Source organism: Aedes albopictus, chromosome 2 (genome assembly GCF_035046485.1).
Source record: "Aedes albopictus strain Foshan chromosome 2, AalbF5, whole genome shotgun sequence".
Classification (NCBI taxonomy): Eukaryota; Metazoa; Arthropoda; class Insecta; order Diptera; family Culicidae; genus Aedes; species Aedes albopictus.
Window position 1 is genome coordinate 360,366,284 of NC_085137.1, and position 25,249 is coordinate 360,391,532.

The 25,249-nt window shown below is 38.2% G+C and overlaps 1 protein-coding gene across 5 annotated transcripts in view; it reads left to right on the top strand.

Moving 5' to 3' along the window:
• LOC109403764 (protein furry) overlaps nucleotides 1-25,249 on the top strand; it is a 460,946-nt gene that overhangs the window by 38,436 nt on the left and 397,261 nt on the right. For all 5 annotated transcript variants that reach the window (XM_062852871.1, XM_062852872.1, XM_062852874.1 and 2 more), the window contains one exon: nucleotides 22,568-23,916. In XM_062852871.1, coding sequence (XP_062708855.1) covers nucleotides 22,568-23,916 — 1,349 coding nt within the window. The remainder of the gene's footprint in view (nucleotides 1-22,567; nucleotides 23,917-25,249) is intronic.

Here is a 25,249-nt window from a genome sequence, read left to right on the forward strand (position 1 = left end):
AATTGAAAACTAGTTGTATTAATAGCGACCTATTGTTTATAAATCGTTGGAGCATTAGGAGATAGGCTTTGATGTTTTGTAAGCCATTAGAGCTTTAGGCATTGTTTGTTATACTCTAATCAATAGATGTTTGAAAATGGTTCAAAGTAGCACTAGTATTAAATGATCTCCCATTCATTCTTTGGGTTTCCGTAAGGTGTGGAATTTATTGGCAAGGTCGTGTAAATACCTTTTTTTCTCTTTTTTACTTTTGTTTGGTATACATACACCTACTTAACTGTAACCTGTAACGCTGAACGTTTGTAGATAGGTACGTAATGCATCGAGCAACAACGTGTAGGATGATGATGTCCATAAACGTGGGGTGCGCGTACAACCAACAACAGAACGTGTGAGCCATGCAGCACCGCTCTGCTTTTTTTTTGTTTCTTCGGGCTCAGTTTTACAGGATACCCGGTAGACCTCGGTGTGTGTTGTTTGGATATGATTTCCTCCAACGAAAAACAAACATCCGAACGCGTTTGATTATCTCTGTTCGCGGAAGGTCGGTAATCTGGTGGAGCGTTATTGTTTTCTTTTTTCGGCGATTGGATATGTTTTTGTTTGTGTTTTTTCATTATTGTGATCTATATTAAGGACGTGTAAAAACGAACGTTTAAAGTGTGTTGGTTCATCCCTCGAGACATGCAGTGGAGTCGTGAATGGGATTTTTCCGGCAGTCATTCCTAGAAAATTGTCTAGGGCTTTCTCAGTGATTTTTTTTATTGTTAGATTTGCATAGAAGAATGGCTGGGACCATTTCTGATTCTTGCGAAATTAGTAAAAATGAAACTCCTCAAAACAATGCCCGGCTCAGCAGGATTCAAATGGTAATTCTTGATTCAACTGATCTTCTATGACTACCAAAACGCACTATATTAAATTTGAAATGCACCCGATGCGTTATTACGGGTGTAGATATAAACGCCTTAACTCCAGAATAACTTAGATGGCCGAAGGTATCGCCATTGATGTGCAGTTAGTCTTTCATACTCTGATATACTGTATGGATATAATGAAATCAGTTTTGGCATGCAAACATAAATTTGATATACTTATAAGAACTCAAGAGCTATTTTAAGTTGGCTAGAACATCACCAGATCAGGACTACCATCATTTCATGTTTTAAAATGTATATTTGAATTTAATTCAAGTGATTTGAAAAGTAAACACAACTATTTGTATTCAATAGACAAAGTTCAAAACTTCTGGACGTTTTGGATAACCTGGAGATCTACACTACCCGTCAAAAGTTCGGACTCACAAAAAGTATTGCAACAATATTGCATCACCCTGACTCACCTCGATATCTCTAAATCCAAAACACCTACAAAAATGCCGCCTTCAGAAAAGTTGTTGCTTCTGGGCTTCTGAATAATTTTGCTGAAGACAGCATCTTTGTAAATCCTCAGGTTTTGGAGGTACCGAGGTGAGTCAGGGTGATGCAATATTGTTGCAATACTTTTTGTGAGTTTGTACTTTTGACGGGTAGTGTATGTTACAGGTGTAAAAGGACATAAGACATTTCTTACGAGCAGTCTTAACCCAAACAAAGAATATTGTGCAATTATCATTGAAATATATCAATCGGAATCAAGTGGAGAACAAGGGGTGTACACTATATTTGCAGCTATATCTCCAAAATGTTCTAGCATAACATCATCTCCATATATACATATGATTGCACAACTAATCCCCTTAAGGCGAAACTGGAGGCTTTTCCGTTGGGAGCAGCGTGCGCTATAAGCGAATTCAAATTTTCTTGGTAGTAGTGAGGTGCTTGAAATGCGAAAATGGGGAGTATTGTAATCACGCCGATATTTGAACAACAAAAACAAGTTGAACTGATTATGATTTTCAAATCAATAAACGAATAAACAAATAAACAAATAAACAAATAAACAAATAAACAAATAAACAAATAAACAAATAAACAAATAAACAAATAAACAAATAAACAAATAAACAAATAAACAAATAAACAAATAAACAAATAAACAAATAAACAAATAAACAAATAAACAAATAAACAAATAAACAAATAAACAAATAAACAAATAAACAAATAAACAAATAAACAAATAAACAAATAAACAAATAAACAAATAAACAAATAAACAAATAAACAAATAAACAAATAAACAAATAAACAAATAAACAAATAAACAAATAAACAAATAAACAAATAAACAAATAAACAAATAAACAAATAAACAAATAAACAAATAAACAAATAAACAAATAAACAAATAAACAAATAAACAAATAAACAAATAAACAAATAAACAAATAAACAAATAAACAAATAAACAAATAAACAAATAAACAAATAAACAAATAAACAAATAAACAAATAAACAAATAAACAAATAAACAAATAAACAAATAAACAAATAAACAAATAAACAAATAAACAAATAAACAAATAAACAAATAAACAAATAAACAAATAAACAAATAAACAAATAAACAAATAAACAAATAAACAAATAAACAAATAAACAAATAAACAAATAAACAAATAAACAAATAAACAAATAAACAAATAAACAAATAAACAAATAAACAAATAAACAAATAAACAAATAAACAAATAAACAAATAAACAAATAAACAAATAAACAAATAAACAAATAAACAAATAAACAAATAAACAAATGAACAAATAAACAAATAAACAAATAAACAAATAAACAAATAAACAAATAAACAAATAAACAAATAAACAAATAAACAAATAAACAAATAAACAAATAAACAAATAAACAAATAAACAAATAAACAAATAAACAAATAAACAAATAAACAAATAAACAAACAAACAAATAAACAAATAAACAAATAAACAAATAAACAAATAAACAAATAAACAAATAAACAAATAAACAAATAAACAAATAAACAAATAAACAAATAAACAGATAAACAAATAAACAAATAAACAAATAAACAAATAAACAAATAAACAAATAAACAAATAAACAAATAAACAAATAAACAAATAAACAAATAAACAAATAAACAGATAAACAAATAAACACATAAACAAATAAACAAATAAACAAATAAACAAATAAACAAATAAACAAATGAACAAATGAACAAATAAACAAATACACAAATACACAAATACACAAATACACAAATACACAAATACACAAATACACAAATACACAAATACACAAATACACAAGTACACAAATAAACAAATAAACAAATCAACAAATCAACACATCAGCAAATCAACAAATATACAAATAAATAAGGTAATGAATAAATGAATCAAAAAATGAATTAAAAAATAAATAAATAATTTCCTTATATTCTTTTATAGCATCTATTCTGAAGTTTTTAAAGAATTTGTTAATGATACATATTTTTAATTCTTCTATGAATTATATTCGAGATTTTTCCACTTAGATTTCTGCTAGCCAGGAATCTTCTTTGCTTTTCAAGGATTATTTCTGTATTTTCAAAGTAATTTCTCCAAGCATTATACTTGGAAATTCTAAATTTATAGGAGAAAACCTTTTTTGAAATTATCCAGGAATTCTTTCAGGGATTTTTTTTGAATCTTATACCGATTTTCATAGAAATTTTCTAAGAATTCCTTTGGAATATCTTTCACATAATCTTTTCGGAATTCTCCAAAATTGTTTAGTGAAATCTCCTGGAACTATATCAGAAATTTAAACTTTCCACGGATTCTTTTTGGAATTCTTCCTGTTATTTATCCTGATGTCTTCCATAGATTTCTTGCAAAATTTCCCTTCCGTAAATTTTCAAAGTGATTTCTCTTGAAATTCTTCATGACATTGCTGTCGAAATTATTCCAAGTAATTCTTTCGGAATCTTTCTATGTATTGTTCCCGGAATCCTAAAAAGGAGCCCTCTTAGTATTTTCAATGATTTTTTGCCTTTCTCGTACACTAAGTGTACTGGAAAGGCTATATGTTCACTCCAAAAATGACTTTATGATAGAAGGCCCGGAGAGTCGAGTCACAAATACCAATCGACTCAGCTCGACGAATTGAGGTGATGTCTGTGTGTGTGTATGTGTGTATGTGTGTGTGTATGTGTGTGTACAAATAAACTCACATCACTTTTTGGCAGTAAACCTCAACCGATTTTAATAACCGATGGTTCATTCGCGCGGAATCTGGCCCCATTGTTTCCTATTGAAAATGGTTCGGATCGGTCCAGCCGTTATGGCCATTTAGGTGTTTCGGACCGATACCCCTGGAAGGGGTCAGACATGAAAATGCAACAAACCCATGCATGCGACCCATCAAACCACGGCATTTGCGTTTGTCTGATGAACGGTAAGCAGGAAAATAGTCTCAGACCATATCTGAACCGGTGGTATTCCGGAACCGGTTCTGGGTGTCCCGCCGGAAATGGCCAAATCTAAAATTCAACATAACCCATTCATGCGACACATCAAGAAGCGGCATTTTCGGTTACCTGATGAACAGTTAGCAGGAAAATAGTGTCAGATCGTATCTGAACCGGTAGTGTTCCGCATCCGGTTCCGGCGGGGGTCCCGACGGAAGTGGCCAAATATAAAAGTAAACTAAACCCAAGCATGCGACACATCAAATCACGGCTTTTCCAATAACCTGATGGCCGGTTATTAAGAAAGTTGGCACAGACCACATTGGGGACTGCCGGTTGTATTCCGGAACCAGTTCTGGGTGTCTCGACGGAAATGGCCAAATATAAAAGTGAACCAAACCCATGCATACGACACATTAAATCGCGGCTTTTTTATAACCTAATGAAAGTCCAGCAGGAAACTAGTCTCCGACCATATCTGAACTGGTAGTGTTCCGGAACCGGTTCCGGATGTCCCGTCGAAAGTGACAGAATATAATAGTGAACCAAGCCCATGCATGCGCACATCAAAAAGCAGCTTTTCCGATAACCTGATGTATGGTTAGCAAGAAGATAGTCTCAGACCATATCTGATCCGGTCTTGCTCCGGAACCGTTACCGAGTGTCCCACCGGAAATGGCCTTATATAAAAGAGAACCAATCTCATGTATGCGATACAACAAATAACGGCTTGATGATTGGTTATCAAGGAAGTAGGCTAAGACCACATTAGGGACTGCCACTAGTGCCGGAACTAGTTCCGGGTGTCCCTCCGAAAGCGGCCAAATATAAAATTGGACCAAACCTATGCAAGCGACACAGCAAAGCCCGGCTTTTTTGATAACCTTATGAACGTTAGCAAGCAAATAGGTTCAGACCAGACAGCGTGGTAGGCTCGTGAATGCAAACTTTTTAAGGAGTGATAGAGCATCATAAATGGTGAAAAAAAATCTGCGCATATGGTCAAATCTCAACCGTTACGTAGTAATTAAACTTCACATGTTTTTGACTTGCATGTCTGAAACTGGCTATAACTTGAAAACCTATTCATTTGTTCCTTGTGCAACTTCGATTGCTTTGGTCAATCAAATTGTGTGGTCATCTATGTTCATGCTTAAACTGGCTATAACGTGAAAATGGTCTTTTTAAGCCTCATTCGAAAGATTATTAAATTTTCTACCCAAAAAAGATCTTTGAATCTATTGGTTTAGTTAAAAAAAAAACTTAGTTTTCTAAAGCAAATAATCTCAAAAGTATTGTTTTTTATTTGTTTTTGTAAATTATCTTTGAACAATGCGTAATAAATTTGAATTTTCTCCTAGGCAAATTTGTGGCCCCTATTCCGTTCTACAATTCGTTCTTTGACATCAAAGGTCTCCTCTCGTGTTCTTGTAATTCCGAATTCAACATCGTTTTTCAGATCATGAATTTGCAACTGGTCAAAATCTTCACATATGCAAGAGAACAAAATCATGATCAAAGCAACCTGATCAAATGACACCATTTCAAATTCCTGCGGTGTTAATATAAAGTAAAATGGACTAACATATTATGGGAAAATTATAATTTGATCGCATCAACACGAAATACAGTTTTTCCCAATCTCCTTTTGCGTTTAAAATAACTGTGCACAATTTGGGTTCATAAGAAGGTCATGAATTTACATGAATCGTATTGAGCGTATAAGTGTTCTCAGGATCGGCTAATGTCGACGTAAAGATCATGAGTACATAATCGACGAGAAAGGCACTATCACCACTAGGTGGATCAATCTGGTTTTTTCCATTAGATTTCTCTCGGGATTTTTCCAGAGATTCTTTCCGGTATTTTTTCCGAGTTTTTTTTCTTATAACCTCCGTAATTCTTCCAGAGACTTCTCCAGAAATTATTTTTGGGATTCCCTGCAGAATTCTTAAACATGTATTCGTGAATTATTCAAGAGGTTTCTTATGGATTTTTTTTTTCAAGAGATTCAATCCCGAAGATCCTTCAAGTTTTTCTCTTTAGCTTCCTCAAGGATTTCTCCCGGATAATTTTTATTGGAGTCTAGTGAAACTTAACATTCATATGAGGAGTGAATAGAGCTGATACTGCTGAAGCGGTAAGCTCGCGGATATTGCGGGGATTCTTCTTGGAAATCCTTTCCCCTTTTTGTAAAAATCTCTCATCGAAATTCCAGTAGGAATCCCCGAACGAATTCTAGGAGGAATTTGAGAAGGAATTCTCGAACAAATTCCAGGAGGATTTCCTAAAAAAAAAGTCCTAGAGAAATCCTCCAAGGAATTTTCGAAGGAGAAAAATCCCCGGATGGGGATCCAGGGTGAATTTGTGCAGAAAGATTTCAAGGAGGAATGCCCGAAGAATTTTCAGGAGGCAACCCCTATTGAATTTCAGGAGAAATCTCAGATGCCTTTCTGGGAGTAGTCCCGAAGGTATTCAAAGAGAAATCCCCGATAGAATTCCAGAAACAATCGCCTGAACGAATTCGAGGAGAAATCCTCAAAGAAATTCCCAAAGGACTTCTAGATGTAGTCCTCGTTGGAAGTTCAGGAGAAATCCGCAAAGGAATTCCAGGAGGAATCTCTGAAAAATTTTTTGGGGAAATTCCAGAAATATCCTCGAATAATCCCCGAAGAATTTTCAGGAGGCATCCTCGAATGAATTCCAAGAGGAATCTCCGAACGAATTCGGGGGGAATTCCAGACGTAATTCCCTAAGGGATTTCAGGACCATTTCCCAAAAGAATTCCAGAATGAATTCCAGGAAGAACTCTCGAAGGAACTACAGGAAGAATCTCAGAGAATTCCAGCAGGAATCACCAAAGGAACTCCAAAGAAAATTTTCTAAGGAATTTGATGAGGAATCCCCAAACGATTTCTAGAAGGAATCATAAAAAAAACATGCAGGGGGAGGAGGGGGAGTCTCAAAAAAGTTCCAAGAGGAATCCTCGAAAGAATTACAGATGCAATCCCCAAAGCTATTCCATGATAAATTCGCAATGGAAGTCCAGGACGAATCCCTGACGTAATTCCAAGAGAAATCTTCGAAAAAACTCCAGGAGGAGTCCCCGAAGGAATTCCAAAAGCAATCCCCAAAGGAATTCCTCCTAGAATTTCTTCGAAGATTTTTCCTGGAATTCCTCCAGGGATTCATCTTAGCCTTCCATCGAAAATTCTCCATGGAATTCCTTTGTGGATTGCCTTTGGAATTCCTTCGGGAATTCTTTCTGGAAATTCTTTCCGTTTTCTGGAAAGATTCCCTCTGGGAATCTTTAAAGGATTCCTCCTGGAATTCCTTCAAAGATTCGTTCAAGGATTCTTCTTGATATCCCTCTGGGATTCCACTTGGAATTCTTTCTAGGATTCCTCCTGGAATTACTTCGGGAATTCTTCCTGAAATTACTTTTGAGATTTCTCCTGAAATAACTTCGGGAATTCCTTCTTGGAATTCCTGCGGATATTCCTCCTAGAATTCGTTCGGGTATTCTTTCTGAAATTGGTTTTGGGGATTCCTGCTGAAATTCTTTGAGATTCTTCCTGTAGTTTCATCGAGGGTTCTTCCTGGAATTCCTTCGGGATGGTTCCTAGAGTTACGTCGGGGATTGCACCTGGAATTCGATTAGGGATTATTTCTTGGAATTCTTTCGGGGATTCCTCCTGAAATTTCTTCGGGGATTATTTCTGGAATTCCTCCGGAAATTTTCGAGGATTGCTCTTGTAGTTCTGTCGGGGATGTCTTCTGAATATTCTTCAGGGATTCCTCCTGGAAATCTTTCAAGAATTCCTCATGGAATTCGTTCGGGGATTTTTTTTTCGGGGATTTCTATCGAAAATCCTTCAGTGATTTTTCTTGAAAATCCTTCGGGAATTCCTCCTAGAATTTCCACCTTGAGTGATTCAGGGAATCTCTGAAGTCCTGGAATTTTCTGGAATTCCGTCTGGGATTCCTACTGAAATTTATTCGAGGACCCCTCCTGGACTTATTTCGGGGATTACTTCAGGATTTTCTTCAGGGATTCCTTCTGGAATTCCATCAAGGAATACTCCTGAAACTCCTTCGGGAATTCTTCCTGGAATTCTTCCGGGAATTTCTCCTCTAATTCGTTCGGGGAATTGTTCCTGGAATTCTTTCGGGGATTCCTACATGAATTTCTTCGAGGATTCCTCCTGATGAAAGTTTTCCCCTGGATTCCCGTTCTGGGACTTTTCTTTAAAATCCTTCGGGATTTATGCTGGAATTTCTGCCGGGATTCATCCGGGAATTCCTTCGAGGATTGCTCCTGGACCTTCTTCGGGAAATCCTCCTGGAATTCTATCGGGGTCTACTTCTGGAAGTCTTTCGAAGATTCTGCCTGTATTTCCTTCTGGGATTCTTCTTGGTGCTCCAGAAGGATTTCCTGAAGAATGTCCAGGAGAAATCCTCGAACGAATTCCCGGAGGAATCTCTGCAGAAATTCCAGTAGGAATCCCCGAAAGGTTTTCAAGAAAAGTCCCCGATCGGGGATCCAGGGGAAATCTTTCATCAGCAAGAATCCCCGAAGAAATTCATGTAGGAATCCCCGAAAGAATTTCAGGAACAATCCCTCGAACGAATTAGACGAGGATTTCCCGGAAGAACTCCAGGAAGAATTCCTGAAGGAGTTTCAGGAGTATTCCTTGATGGAATTTCAGGAGGAACCCATGAAGAAAATTCTGAAGGAATTCCCGAAGGAAGTCTAAGAGGAGTCCTTGAATAAATCTCAGTAGGAATCCCAAAAATAATTCCAAGAAATTTCAGGAATTCAGGGATTCTCTGATGTCATTTCTAGAGGAAATTCTAGGAGGAATCCTCGAAGGATTTCGTAGTAAAATCACAAAAGGATTTTCAATAGAAATCCCCGAAGAATTTTCAAAAGAAATTCTCGAACGGATTTCATGAGGAATCCTTAAAAGATTTCCAGGAGGAATCCCGGAAGAATTTTCAGGAGGCTTCTCCGAAAGAATTACAAGAGGAATCCCCGAAGATTTCCAGGAGGATTTCCAGAAGTAATCCCCGAAGAAATTTCTGGACGATTCCCTGAAAGAATTTCAGCAGGAATCCCCAAAGGAATTCCCGAAGTAATTCCAGGAGAAATCTCGGAAGGATATCCTGAAGGAATTCTTGAACGAATTCTAGGAGGAATATTCATAGGAATTCCAGTAGGAACCCAAAAAGGACTATTAGTTGTAGTCTCCGAAGTAATGCCAGGAGAGATTCCCGATTTTCAGAATGATTTCCTGGAATTCCAAGATGAATACTCAAAGGAATTCCAGAAGTGGTCGCTATTGGAATTCCAGGAGGAATCTCTGAAAGAATACCCTTATGGAGTTTCAGGAATATTCCTTGATGGAATTCCAGGAGAAATCCCAGAAGAAACTCTTGGAGGAATCCTCGAAGGAGTTCCGGAAACCATCTACGAAGAATCTCAAAGAATTCCAGCAGAAATCACCAAAGGAACTCCAAAGAAAATTTGATGAGGAATCCCCTAAAGATTTCTAGAAGGAATCCTAAAAAGACATGCAGGGGGGGGGGAGATCTCGGAAGAATTCCAGATGCAATCCCCAAAGTTATTCCATGATGAATTCTCAATGAAAGTCCAGGAGGAATCCCTGAACTAATTCCAGGAGAAATCTTCGAAGAAATTCCAGGAGGAATCCCCGGAGGAATTCCAAAAACAATCCCCATAGGAATTCCTAGTACAATATCTTCGAAGATTTTTCCTAAAACTCCTTCAGGGATTCATCTTGGCCTTCCATCGGAAATTCCTCATGGAGTTCCTTTGAAGATTGCTTCTGAAAATCCTTTGAGGATTCCTCCTGGAACTCTTGCGAGAATTAACACTGTATGTACTTTTATGATTCCTCCTAGAAATCTTTAGGGGATTCCTCATCAAATTTTCTTTGGAGTTCCTTTGGTGATTTCTGCTGGAATTCTTGAGACTCTTCGTAGATGGTTTCCGGAACTCCTTCGAGAATTCCCCCAAGAGTTTCTTCTGGGATTTCTCCTGGATATCCATCAAGGAATACTCCTGAAACTCCATAGGGTATTCTTTCAGAGATTCCTCCTGGAATTCCAATAGCGTCCACTTCTGGAATTCTTTCGGGAATTCATCTTGGAATTCTAGGAAATCTTTCTAAAAATCGGGAATTCCTCCTGGCATTTCTTCGGAGACTACAACTAATAGTCCTTTTTGGGTTCCCCCTGGAATTCAGGGATTCCTCCTGGAATTTCTGTGAATATTCCTCCTAGAATTCGTTCAAGAATTCCTTCAGGATATCCTTCCGAGATTTCTCCTGGAATTACTTCGGGAATTCCTTTGGGGATTCCTGCTGAAATTCTTTCGGGGAATCGTCCTGAAATTTCTTCGGGGATTACTTCTGGAAATCCTCCTGGAAATCTTCGGGGATTCCTCTTGTAATTCTTTCGGGGATGCCTCCTGAAAATTCTTCGGGGATTCCTCCTGGAAATCTTTTAAGGATTCCTCAAGGAATCCGTTCGAGGATTTCTTTTGAAAATTCTTCGGGGATTTCTATTGAAAATCCTTTAGTGATTTTTCTATGAAATCCTTCGAGGATTCCTCCTAGAATTTCCTCTAGAAATGACATCAGAGAATCCCTAAATTCCTGAAATTTCTTGGAATTATTTTTGGGATTCCTACTGAGATTTATTCGAGGACTCCTCTTAGACTTCCTTCGGGGATTCCTTCAGAATTTTCTTCAGGGGTTCCTCCTGAAATTCCATCAAGGAATACTCCTGAAACTCCTTCAGGAATTCTTCCTGGAGTTCTTCCGGGAAATCCTCGTCTAATTCGTTCGAGGGATTGTTCCTGAAATTCTTTCGAGGATTCCTACATGAATTTCTTCGGGAATTCTTGCTGATGAAAGATTTCCCCTGGATCCCCGATCGGGGACTTTTCTTGAAAACCCTTCGGGGATTCCTACTGGAGTTTCTGCAGGGATTCCTCCGGGAATTCGTTCGAGGATTTCTCCTGGACCTTCTTTAAGAAAATCCTTCTGGAACACCAAGAAGAATCCCAGAAGGAAATACAGGCAGAATCTTCGAAGGACTTCCAGAAGTAGTCCTCGATAGAATTCCAGGATGAATCCCCCGAACGAATTAAAGGAGAAATTCCCGGAAGAACTCCAGGAAGAATTCCCGAAGGAGTTTCAGGAGCATTCCTTGATGGAATTCCAGAAGCAATCTCTGAAGAAAATCATGAAGTAATCCCCTACGTAAGTCCAGGAGGGGTTCTAATAAATTTTGAATCCGTTTATCCAATAAACGGATAAATAATAAAATAAATTCCGTTTATTCAAACGGAATTCCAGAAAATTCCAGGACTTCAGGGATTCTCTGAAGCCACTCAAGGTGGAAATTCTAGGAGGAATTCTCGAAGGATTTTCAAGAAAAATCACTAAAGGATTTTCGATAGAAATCCCCGAAAAAAAAATCCCCGAACGAATTCCACGAGTAAACCTTGAAAGATTTCCAGGAGGAATCCCTGAAGAATTGTCAGAAGACATCCCCGACAGAATTACAAGAGCAATCCTTGAAAATTTCCGGAGGAATTCCAGAAATAATCCCCGTAGAAATTTCAGGAGGAATCCTCGAAAGAATTCCAAGAAAAAATCCCTAATCGAATTCCAGGTGCAATCCCCGACGTAACTCTAGGAACCATCCCGAAGGAATTCCAGGAAGAACCCTCGAAGAAACTACAGGAAGAACCTCAAAGAATTTCAGCAGGAATCCCCAAAAGGAATTTCAGAAGGAATACCCGAACGAATTCTAGGAGGAATATCCGCAGGAATTCCAGGAGGAATTCCCGAAGTTATTTCAGGAAAAATCCCAAAAGTAATTTCAGGAAGAGGAATCCCAGAGGGATATCAATAAGAATCCTTGAACGAATTCTAGGAGGAATATCCACAAGAATTCCATAAGAAATCAACAAGGAATCCCCGAATTCCCGGAGGAATCCCAGAAGGACTATTAGTTGTAGTCTCCAAAGAAATGCCAGGAAGGAAATTCCCGAATGATTTCCTGAAATTCCAAGAAGAATACCCGAAGAAATTCCAGTAGTAGTTGCTGTTGGCATTCCAGGAGGAATCTTCGAAAGAATTCCTTATGGAGTTTCAGGAGTATTCCTTGAGGTAATTCCAGGAGGAATCCCCAAATAAATTCCTGGAGGAATACTCGAAGGAGTTCCATACGCCTTTTCCGAAGGAGCAAATTCCGGGATGAATCCTCGAAGAAATACAGGAAGAATCTCAAAGAATTCCAGCAAAAATCATAAAGGAATTCAATAAGGGATTCTCGATAGAAGTTCAGGAGAAATCTCTGAAGGAATTTCAGGCGAAATCTTCGAAGAAATTCCAGGAGAAATCTCCGAAGGAATTTCAATAGGAATCCTTGAAGGAATTCTAGGAGGAATCCTTTAAAGATTCCCAGAGGGAATCTTTCCAGAAAACGGAAAGGATTTCCAGGAGGATTTCCCGAAGGAATTCCAAAGGCAATCCACAAAGGAATTCCTATTCTAAGAGGGATTCATTTGGGGATTGTTTTTGCAATTCCTTCGGGTACTCCTCCTGGAGTTTTTTTTCGAAGATTTCTCTTGGAATTACGTCAGGGATTCGTCCTGGACTTCCATTGCGAATTCATCATGGAATAGCTTTGGGGATTGCATCTGTAATTCTTTCGAGGATTCCTCTTGGAACTCTTTCGAGACTCCCCCCTACTCCTCCTGCATGTCTTTTTATGATTCCTTCTAGAAATCGTTTAGGGATTCCTCATCAAATTCCTTAGAAAACTTTCTTTGGAGTTCCTTTGGTGATTCCTGCTGGAATTCTCTGAGATTCTTCCTGTAGTTCCTTCGAGAGTTCTTCCTGGAATTCATTCTGGAATTATTTTGGGAAACGGTCCTGCAATCCCTTAGGGAATTACGTCTGGAATTCCCCCCGGAATTCGTTCTGAGATTCCTCTTGGAATTCATTCGAGGATGCCTCCTGAAAATTCTTCGGGGATTATTCGAGGATATTTCTGGAATTTCCCCAAAAAATTTTTCAGAGATTCCTACTGGAATTTCTTTGCGGATTCCTCCTGAACTTCCAACGAGGACTACATCTAGAAGACCTTTGGGAATTTCTTTGAGGATTTCTCCTCGAATTCGTTCAGGGGATTGTTTCTGGAATTCTTTCGGAGATTTTTCTTTGAATACCTTCGGGACTACTCCCAGAAATGCATCTGAGATTTCTCCTGAAATTCAATAGGAGTTGCCTCCTGAAAATTCTTCGGGCATTCCTCCTTGAAATCTTTCTGCACAAATTCACCCTGGATCCCCATTCGGGGATTTTTCTCCTTCGGAAATTCCTTGGAGAATTTCTCTAGGGCTTTTTTTAGGAAATCCTCCTGGAATTTGTTCGAGAATTCCTACTGGAATTTCGATGAGAGATTTTTACAAAAGGGGAAAGGATTTCCAAGAAGAATCCCTGCAATACCGCGAGCTTACCGCTTCAGCAGTATCAGCTCTATTCACTCCTCATATGAATGTTAAGTTTCACTAGACTCCAATAAAAATGATCCGGGAGAAATCCTTGAGGAAGCTAAAGAGAAAAACTTGAAGGATCTTCGGGATTGAATCTCTTGAAAAAAAAAATCCATAAGAAACCTCTTGAATAATTCACGAATACATGTTTAAGAATTCTGCAGGGAATCCCAAAAATAATTTCTGGAGAAGTCTCTGGAAGAATTACGGAGGAAAATCTCGGAAGGCCAAGATGAATCCCCGATGCAATTCCAGGAAAAATCTTCGAAGATATTGTACTAGGAATTCCTTTGGGGATTGTTTTTGGAATTCCTTCGGGGATTCATCCTGGAATTTCTTCGAAGATTTCTCCTGGAATTAGTTCAGGGATTCCTCCTGGACTTTCATTGAGAATTCATCATGGAATAACTTTGGGGATTGCATCTGGAATTCTGTATGTCTTTTTAGGATTCCTTCTAGAAATCTTTTGGGGATTCCTCATCGTATTCCTTAGAAAATTTACTACATATAGAATTCCTTTGGTGATTTCCGCTAGATTTTTTTGAGATTCTTTCTTCCTGCATTTCTTCGAGAATTGTTTCCGGAGTTTCCTCGGTGATTAACTCCTGGAGTTCCTTCGAGGATGGCTTCTAGTACTCCTTCGGGGTTTCCTTTAGGATTTTCTCTGAGTACTCCTGAAACTCCTTCTTGGATTCTTCCTGGAATTTCAACAGCGACTACTTCTTGAATCCCTTCGGAGATTCATCCTGGAGTTCGCTCAGAGATTCTTCTTCGAAATTCCTTCGATTGTTAACCCTGAAATCCCTTCGGGAATTTTTCTTGAAATTCTTTTGTGGATTTCTACTGGAATTCTCTCAGAGAATCGTCCTGAAATTTCTTCGGGGGCTACTTCTGAAATTCCTCCAGGAATTCGTTCGGCGATTCCTCCTGAAATTTCTTAGAGGATGTCTCCTAAAAATTCTTCGGGGATTCCTCCAGCAAATCCTGTCCCCTTCCTGGAAAGGTTCCCCTGAAAATTTTTCAAGGATTCCTCGTGGAATTCATCTGGGGATTTCTTTTGATATTTATTCGAGGATTCTTCTTGAAAATCCTTCGGGGATTCATACTAGAATTCTTTCGGGGATTTCACTTGGAGTTTCCTCCTGGAATCCCTTCGGAAATACATCCTGGAATTCCTGTGGTGACTCCTCCTTCTGATTTCTTGGAGTCCTACCAGAATTCATTCGAAGATTCCTTCTGGAATTTCTTCAAGAATTACTTCGGGAATTTCTCAAGGAATTCTTTTGGAGAAACCTGCTGGAATTCTTTGAGAATCTTCCTGTATTTCCTTAGAGAGTTCTTCCTGGAATTCCTTCGTGGTTTCCTTCTAGAATAGTCATGAAATCCCTTGGAATTCCTTCGGGATGCCTCCTGAAAATTCTTCAGGGATTAATTGAGGATTTTTCCTGGAAGTCTTTGCCCTGTTCTGGAATTCCCTCTAGAAATCGGGAAAGTTTCTACTGGACTTCCATCCAGGACTACAACTAGAAGTCCTTCGGAAATTCCTTCGGGGATTTCTCCGCGAATTGGATCAGGGGACTGTTTCTGGAATTCCTTCGGGACTAGTTTTCTGAGATTTTCATCGATATTCTACATAAAATTCTTCCGAAGTTCTTCCAGAGTTTTCTACCAGTACTCTTTCAAAGTTTCATCGCAGAATTCCTTCCTTACTAGCATTCATTCCACTCATAAATTTAAACCGAATATTAACTGCACAAAATTTAATAATCCTCCAAAAACATAAATACCTTTTAAAATCCCTACAAAACTCGTAATTCTTTATTAGTTACTAAATGTATGTTTCATACAGATTCATAAATAAGATCATTTCTATCAGTCCCAGTAACATGTATTGATGATACTCACCGTCATTGGTACACTTGCGATAGCAAGTTGTGAAAACCCTTTATCGATAGTACTGTTGAAACTACAATTCCAATAATAAAAAAAATATACAGGCTTATTATATTCATAAAAACCACCTTCAGCGAAACGGTCATCCAAAGTGGCCAAGATATTAAAAAGCTAAAAATATTCTCTAGAAACGAAACGCCACGCCACTGTTGTAAAAATACCTCGATAATACGCACCTACATAACACTCATAATTTTAAAACAAGTTAATCAATAATTATCAGATTGAAACCTTTCAAACCATCTATCATGATTAAAAATAAATCAAGGTTTACGAAATTTTTGCTTAGATATTCTCTTCAATATTTTGATTGCGCTAGATTGATAACTGAACGGTGACCTACAAGTATGTTCATTTTCAACAATGCTCAAAACCTATGTTACAATTCAATCGGCATCGTTTGTGTTCATACAATCAACGGGTATGCCATTAGTCAAGAGCATGCGCGCCATTAGTTGCTGATGTATTTTAACATTTCCAAAAATATCTTTTACAGAGTAAGTTAAATGACACAAAGAGAAAGTTACGATCATGCTTCAGCAAAATGCCACTGCTTTACGTTAGCAGTAGAATTTCATTCAATTATCCCACCGGAGATCCCACCTCCCCGTGTGTTATTTTTCGGTCTCCGCTTTGTGCGACGATCAACAAAACTGGTTTGGCTGGCTCGGCCGCTCTGCTGCTGCTGGTCCGTTGCTTACTCACACATGCAAGCGCATGAAAATTGATGTTGTTCAATTGAAGTAAAAATGGTTTTGATGTGGAAAATGACATTTTCCACTAATTATGTCTTCGACAAAAATCTTCCTCTTGAAATTTCCTATCTTTGGACGGGACTCAAAAAAGTGCTTTTCATGTAAACTTTTCGAGATATTGCTGCGCAAAGTAAAAATTTGGCTGAAAAAAAGTCATCACAATTTTGTTCAAAAATGGTTTTTGAAAGCTGATAATCATTTTCCACAAGTTAAAAAATTCCAGGTGATACCTTGATCATTCCTCTAACTGTCCACGGAGACCGTTTTCAAAAATAATGCTTCATTATTTTTATAAAAATCATAGAGTAAAAAGTGAGGAAATGCTTCCAGTTTCACCTTAAGGCGAAACTGGAAGCATTTCCTCACTTTTTGGTTTTTGATTTTTTATTAAATAACGAAGCAATATTTTCAAAATCGGTTTTCGTGCACATGTAGAGTATGGATCCAGGTATCTACTGAATTTTTTTTGTAGTGGAAAATGTTTTTCGTTTTTGCAGAAACTATTTTTGAACAAAATTTCACAAAAAAATGGTTTCTGAAAAAATGGAAAACATTTTCCACCGCAAAAAAATTCAGAAGATACCTTGATCCATACTCTACATGTGTACGAAAACCGATTTTGAAAATATTGCTTCGTTATTTAATAAAAAATCAAAAACCGAAAAAATGAGAAAATGCTTCCAGTTTCGCCTTAATAAAAACATTTTGGTTTTGAAAATCCACCCACTGGGTCAAAAGCTATAAGTAAAACTTATGCAAAAAAGTTGTCCACATCCTTCAAGGATTAAGGACAGACTTGTTAGAAACCCAAAATGGCCACCACAATGGCCGATTTTGGCACCTACTCGCGATTTCGTGCGCACAAATCTCTTCGTAAGCAAAACCAGCGCACCTGATCTTATTATTTGAAGCTTATTACAAGTGAGCAAGAACAGAATAATAAAATGCATTGTTTGAAGCTTGCTTCTTGAGATTTGTGCGTTTGAAGTTCTGATGCACTATTGAAGTGGGATTTCAAGACGTTTGTCCTTAAAGATGAAAAGCTGTGCAAATCTAGTGCAAAACTGGCCATTCAAACAACAGTGCCGAAAAGTACTACGTTTCGGCACACTTAAGAGTGCACACTTGTTCAAGTGTGAAAAAGTAGGCCATTTCTTTACACACAGATGGAAAAATGAATATTTTCGCAACGTAATCGGAAAAAAAATTGCAATTTCGTTGTGAAAAGTTGGACATTTCAGATGGCTGAAGTACGCTGAAATGGCCTACTTTTCACCGCTAATGCAAGTGTGCCGAAAAGTACTCTTTTTCGGCACTCTTAAGAATGCTGGAAAGTAGCACTTTTCAGCACTTTTGACCTTACGCACATTTTACTTACTACCGTGCCATCCGTAGATTCAGCCTCTGTCTCTACATTTACTGAGCAACTCGAATCCGATTATCGGACGATTTCAATTCCGATTCGAACCTAGGATATATATAATTTGGACAGTAGTATGGGACAAACATCAAATTCTCGCTCCAGTCGACTTTTTTGATTCCATTTAGGTCCCAAATGAACTGTGCAAATTTTCAGCGCATTCGGTGAAACTATAATTTAGCGCAAGCGGTTCAAAGTTTTCATAGGATTTACTATGGGAAAAGTTACGCTTACAATCAAAAAATCCCAGAGGTTGCCCTTTGTCTCCCTAATTCAAATCGCTAAACGTTTCTTGTAGAAAAATCATTTGTAAAACTTTCCTTCGAAGACCGCAAAACGATTGGATGCTTGTGGAAAAAGTTATTGATTTATTACCGATTAGTGATCCAACGAACGGCTTTTTGCTTTGTTTTATCCAGGGGACTGTTATGGTCTTCTTGTTTTCTTACCCCGCATTAAAATTATGCTGCTGTGTTGAAAGATAGGTTGTCAGCTTGAGCCCTACGCTTGAGCCGCTGTTATGCTGGCTACGAAAACATTGCATTGGTGGGATAGGGATGCCAATTCCTTGGTTTTATCAGCAGCACTGTAGCTGCTGCCTTGGCTGCTGCTATTTCTGGGGGTGGTGATGCCTCCCGCCACCCCATGCAACAACGGCAGCAGCAGTGCTGCTGATAAAACAAAACAAAAAGCCGCTCGTTGGATCACTAATCGGTAATAAATCAATAACTTTTTCCACAAGCATCCAATCGTTTTGCGATCTTCGAAGGAAAGTTTCACAAATGATTTTTCTACAAGAAACGTTGATCGATTTGAATTAAGGAGACAAAGGGCGACCTCTGGGATTTTTTGATTGAAAGTGTAACTTTTCCCATAGTAAATCCTATGAAAACTTTGAATCGCTTGCGCTAAATTATAGTTCCACCGATTGCGCTGTAATTTTGTGCAGTTCATATGGGACCTAAATAGGATCTAAAAAGTCGACTGGAGCGAGGATTTATTTTTTCCATACAAGCGTGTCCCATACTATTGGACAGGGCAATTATCTCAATGTTTAGCCATGAAAACTGCTAGATCATGGAAGTAGCATAAATTAACAAATATTTTCTTACAAACAATTAAATTTCTTCGCTTAACAGGCATCTATTTTGATAACTATTATAGTTTTTGTTAAAATCGAGAAAATATCGCCAGACCCACAGAATACGCCTCCAAGTATGCAATCGCAAAGCATCCCCATGTAGTTCGTCAGATGACCAAAATATACTAACAGTAGAAAACATGCAATGTATTTTGGACACCACCTATTTTAAGCGTTCTAGATGAATGTTAAGAGATTGGCTGCCTAATGCTTCTTTATTGAACATTTTTCATTGCAATAAGGCATTTAAAGTTCTTACAATTATTATTTCAACGCTTTTGGGGTGAATATTGTATATGACTGTATGTCGTATGTCGTCTTGCATACCTGTGCATTTAGGGGGTTTTAGTGAAACAATTTACATTTTCGATAATTTTTAAGTAAATTTGTAATTGTTAAGCGTATTTTCAACGAAAGTCAACAGAATAGGGTCTGATTGATCCAATAATCGATATTGAGAAGTATCAACTTGTTTTAGCTCTTTGGAACAAGACATACATCACCGTGCCTGTCCAAATTACATACATGTCCAAATTATATTTTTTACCCTATGATCAGACTTTCTTGAACATGGTTTAGAAAATTAAAATGCAGTTTGATAAGAAAGTTTTATTAAAAACTATCCTCAAGCGGTAACTTATAAAATTGCAAAAAAAATGTTGTACGCAACTCGGTGCAGAATTCGATTTTTACAGTACTCGTCGTAATTATCCAACTCGGCAAGCCTCGTTGGATAAATGTACGACTCGTGCTGTGAAAAGCTTCATTCTGCACCTTGTTGCGTAAACTACTGTTACGAATGCTCGCATTACGTTTCGTGCTCGAGGATTCGATCGGAGCTACCTATTGCAATGAGGTGCGGCGATTCGGCAGTGTATTTAGTCCGTGAGTCCGATAGGAACTACGAGGAGAGTGCACTGTGTTAGGAGAGTTGTTTGTCCCGTGAACCGATACTACTTTGTAAGTTTAATGTGTAATGAAATTGTAATGAAAATTTTAGCTAATAATGATAATAAATTGCAGTATTGAAGCAGCTCGAAATACCTAGAAGCTGCTGTTGATAAGGTGTCAATGTTCAGAACGCGACATGCCTCCTAACAACTACTATATTACAGCCTTGGTTTATAAGCAGCTGCTGAATCTGCTTTTGCTTTTACCTGCATACAACTCATCAAAAATAAATTTTGACCAGCAATTAGGCCGGAACAAATCTCATTTTCTTGTTTTGTCACTTTACTCGTTGACTCGTCCCGGGGGGTGGATGATAAATATTAAATGTTTTTGATGAAAAATTACCCAAACAATTAGGCAAAATTATCAAACTCGTCGTATTTGTTAAGAAATGTACTAAATTATTTATTTGTGTCCTAGGGGAGGGGGGGAGGGGGGGCGGTGTTGAGGTTTGACATAACAGAAAATCAAAATTTGTGTCAGCCTTATTGACATAAACATGAAAATATCTTTTTGACATCAAACTTCAATATAGTAGAGACAACATATCGTTAGACAGGACAAATCGAAAAGCAGCAAAACTACCTAAGTTTGGAATTTAGGGCAAATAACTGAAAAATTTACGAGAACCTAACTGACTGCATAGACCCTACTACAAAAAACTAATTTTCACACTGTCTACCGTAACCTTCTAGGTCAGTTTTTAACAGCGTCTTCTTGTATGCCACCCTATCCATCCAAGGCCTAGTTAAGAGGTTTCAGCGCTATTCAGCGACCGGCTAGTAACCTTTCAAAAAGCAAAAGAATGTGGTGGGGAATTTATCTGGGAATTTTATAATAAACTCGTGGTTCCAGCGGGATTTCCATTTGAAACATCTAAAAGAATTCCGAAAGAATCTGCAAACATTGGAGAGGCAACTCCTTGGAGATCTGGCATTCCTCTTAAAGTTCTTGGAGGAATTACGGATGGATTTCCCGGATGAATACCAGAATAATATGGAGGAATTCCGGAAAGAGTTCTAGTTGTATTCTCAGAAAAAGCTCTTGAAGGAATCCTTCAAGACTTTCATGGAAAAAGAATTCTGGGAGAAATTCGAAAAGGAACTCCTAGAGAAATCACAGAATGAACGCCTAAAGCAATACAGGAAGGGAATTAAAAAAATAAAAGAACTCCTGAAGAAATGTCATAAAAACCTTCTGGATGAATCTTAGAAATTGTGTAAAGAATTAGCATTAGGTAAAATTCACGAATCAAAAGAAACTTAAGAAACCCTCATTATTGTTCACGATAGAATCGACTTTCGAGACGTCAACCGTTAGCATTCCCATTCACGCCAGCAAAATAAAATGGGATACGGATTCAAACGAATCAAACACGTTCGACAGTGGAAACGTCCGTAAACAAGAATGAGGGTGAGAATCCCGGGTGAATTGAACTCAGAAGGACATCCTGGAGCAATTCCAGACGGAACTCCTGAAAGATCCGTAGAATCCTAGAAGGAGCTCCTCGAGGAATTCCAGAAGGAGCTTTTAAAAGAATCACAAAAGAAACTCCTTGATAAATCTCAGAAAGAGCCCTTGAAGAAAACACAGATGGAACTCCAGGAGAAATTCTCAAAAAGGAGAATATCAGAAGCAACTCCTTGAGATACCCCAGGAAAAAATCTGTAGGAATACCTGGTTGTCTTCCGATTTTTTTTTTTGAGATTACATTAAGAGTTCCTTCTGCGATGCATTTTGAGATTCCTCTAAGAACTTCAAAATTCTTTCTAAGATTTATCCAGGAGTTGTTTCAGTGATTGCTCCAGGAGTTTCTTCTGAGATTTCTCCTGATATTCAGGGATGCATATAGAAATCCCTTCCGGGATTGCACCATGAAATTCTAGCAGGATCTTCCAAAACGTTTTGTAGGATTCCTCCAGGAACTAATTTGGGGGTTTCTCTATGAATTTCTTAAGGTATTCGTTATCGGATTTTCATCAAGGAAATCCTTCCGAGATTTTTTTCCAAAAAAAAAAATGGATTTTCCAAAGAACTTTTCTGGAAGCAAGCTCGTTCTGGAGTTCCGTCAGGAGTTTCTTATGGAAATGAATAGAATACTGGTATTTAAAAAAAAATCTAAATATTTTTTTTCCCTATTAGTGTTTTATTAATGATTTCTGTTGCATCACAATTATTGATAAAAATGTTAGCTTTCATCGGATCAACCTTTCACACTGAAAAAATCTTGAAAATAAGATACAGAGACCCGAAACAAATTGTTCAAGTTGATTTCATTTGATTGCAAAAGTTTCCTCCTGCTCAATTGAAATAGATACTTCAACCTCGCTGATTGACCAAACGAACTGTAAGCAATCCGTTTTCTCTACATTTTCAGAATCGCAAACTGGCCCGACTGTGGACTACAGCGCCAATGTAGCCAATCAGCAAAATCAATCCCTATCGGAGCCACCGTCGCTGTCGGACGGTGCTTTGTCGTCGTCCGTGGGAGGAGGTTCCAGTGATTCCACGAGCATCATCATTACCAACAATGTACGCAATTCGATAAACCTCACCAGCAGCAGCACTCCAAAGCTGAGCTCGTCGGATCGAAACTTGGCGAAAAACGATTCGCAACAACTGCAAGCCAATGCCAATGCATCCCCCTGTCCAGGGCCCGGGCCCGGTGGCGGCGTAGATGGTGGCTTAGCAGCGGATGAAGGCGATACCGTTACGATTATCGAAAATCCTTCCAACGTGGATGTTGAATCAATTAAATCTCCGTTGGCCAACAGTACCAACACGTCGGTAAGACTGAGTCTGCTTCCTTGGAATACACATAACCGGTCGTCGGTGGTCGTTCCGCCAAGTGTGTCGGCGGCAATCGACATGATGGCTGCCAGCGATGGCACAATGCGACCCGGGGAGATTGTAATGCGAACGCTGTTTGCCGATTTCACAGTGCAAGCGGAGAAGAAAATAGAAACTGTTATGCTCGAAAGCACCGATAAAACATTGACTAAACTGTTGCAACGGGGCGAGGATTATCAGTTTGATCAGCTCCTGCAGGCTCTCGGGTCGGTTGCCGAGCACTGTCTGCCCTCGCTGTTGAAAGCTTTGCTCGCCTGGCAGTGGCACCAAATCTGCGATGGCGATATCAAACGTGATTTGAAACGAATGGAGACTGAACGCCAGCCCGCAACGTCGTCATCGGCGGCGGCGGCGGCTAAACCGGGTAACGATCTAGAATCTCAACTGCAACGGCGGGAAGCCGCGGTGGAATTTATTTTCTGCTTGGCGCTGATTGAAATCCTACGCCAGTTCCCGTTCCATCCGGGGCATGACGACATAGTTAAAAATATCGAGAACCTCGCCTTCCGTCAGTTCAAGTACAAAGAAGGTGCCCAGGGGTCACCGAATGCGCTGTACAACCACATAATTGCCGATTTGTACGCGGAGGTTATCGGAGTCTTGGCGCAAAGCCGATTTGCCTCCGTGCGGAAACGGTTCATGACTGAGCTGAAAGAGCTGCGGAACAAAGAACCGAGTCCGCACACCACGCACAGTATTATCAGCCTGCTGATGGGGATGAAGTTTTTCCGGGTGAAAATGGCACCGATTGAGGAGTTTGAGGCGTCGTTCCAGTTTATGCACGAGTGTGCACAGTACTTTCTCGAAGTGAAAGATAAGGACATCAAACATGCGATGGCCGGGCTGTTTGTGGAGATTTTGGTTCCGGTTGCGGCGGTAAGTACAAGCTGATAAGTTGATCCTTTTACATTCTATTCAAAATCGAAGAATAGTATTGACCATGAACTACGTAGACTGTAGCCAGAACTCAGACATACTCTTTTGCCTTTAATGTTTTCATCTAGTTTGTTTATTTAGGGCTCAATCATGTGTAACGTTTTACAGAGCTTAAATACAGTAGACCATCAAGTACGGCACCACACACGCTAAAACCACTCAGCACGAAGAATGTGTAAGCCCTACTCATAAGTACATAATTTCCAGTCCACACAATAATGTGTAACAGTTACACATGCTCAAAAACAGCTCGTACACTCGTCTAGATGCGAAATGTCGATATTTTTTTGTTTTGCAAGGTCACTAGTAAACCTAGCTAGACTGCTGTACAAAAATGTTTGCGAATTTAACGATTTTGCGGACACAGGAGCTGATTTTGTGGAAAATGTGGTTACACATTTTTGGTGTAGTCTGGAAATCATGCACTTCAGTGCTGAGCGGCGTAAGCATGCAGTGTAATAACTTGACAATAATTGCCAAAAAAAAAGTCCACACCACCACATATCAAATGGGCAATACAACGTTTGCCGAGTCAGCTAGTGTTAAATAAAAAATATCAATGATCGTCAAAAATCCCTCCCACAGTAAATTTTTGGCTACTCCACGTACCCAAATGACTTCGGATTTTGAATAATCTAAAAAAAAAACATTGGGCCAGATGCTTTGACAATTTTTGAAGGGGTCGCCACCTCAAAAAGGTTGGGAACCCCTGCATTAGATCATTATAGATGCATTTAGTAAAAAATCACAATTTTTGTGGCCGAAAACGAAATCGCTAAAATACAAGTAAATCTAAATGTGATCTTGTACCGACTTTTCGAACCCTCTAACCCTCTTCGAATGAGTGTAATTATATGCCCAACCAGAAAATTATATCAAGTTTATATCATATTGTGTTGATGTTATAATATTTTTCTATACCATATTATGTTATAAACTAGATGCAGGATGATGCTAAAATAACTAAAATTGTAGCAAAAAGTTCACTGGTTTAATCATGATTATAACCTATTTTGTTATAATCGTATCAAAATTATAACAAAATGTGATATAAATTTTAGCTATAGGATGACTTAGCACAATTTGATACAATTTTTAACATTTTTTTTCAAGTGTCGAAGACTCAAAACTAAATTATAATTCAAGCCGGTATGATATAAACTAAACCAATGGGTTCAAGGCTAGCGATAGCGTGGGTGTCGGGGTGTCAGGAATGGAATGGGATTTCATAAACCATTGCCAGACATGGAACTCACACCTACTCACAAGGAAA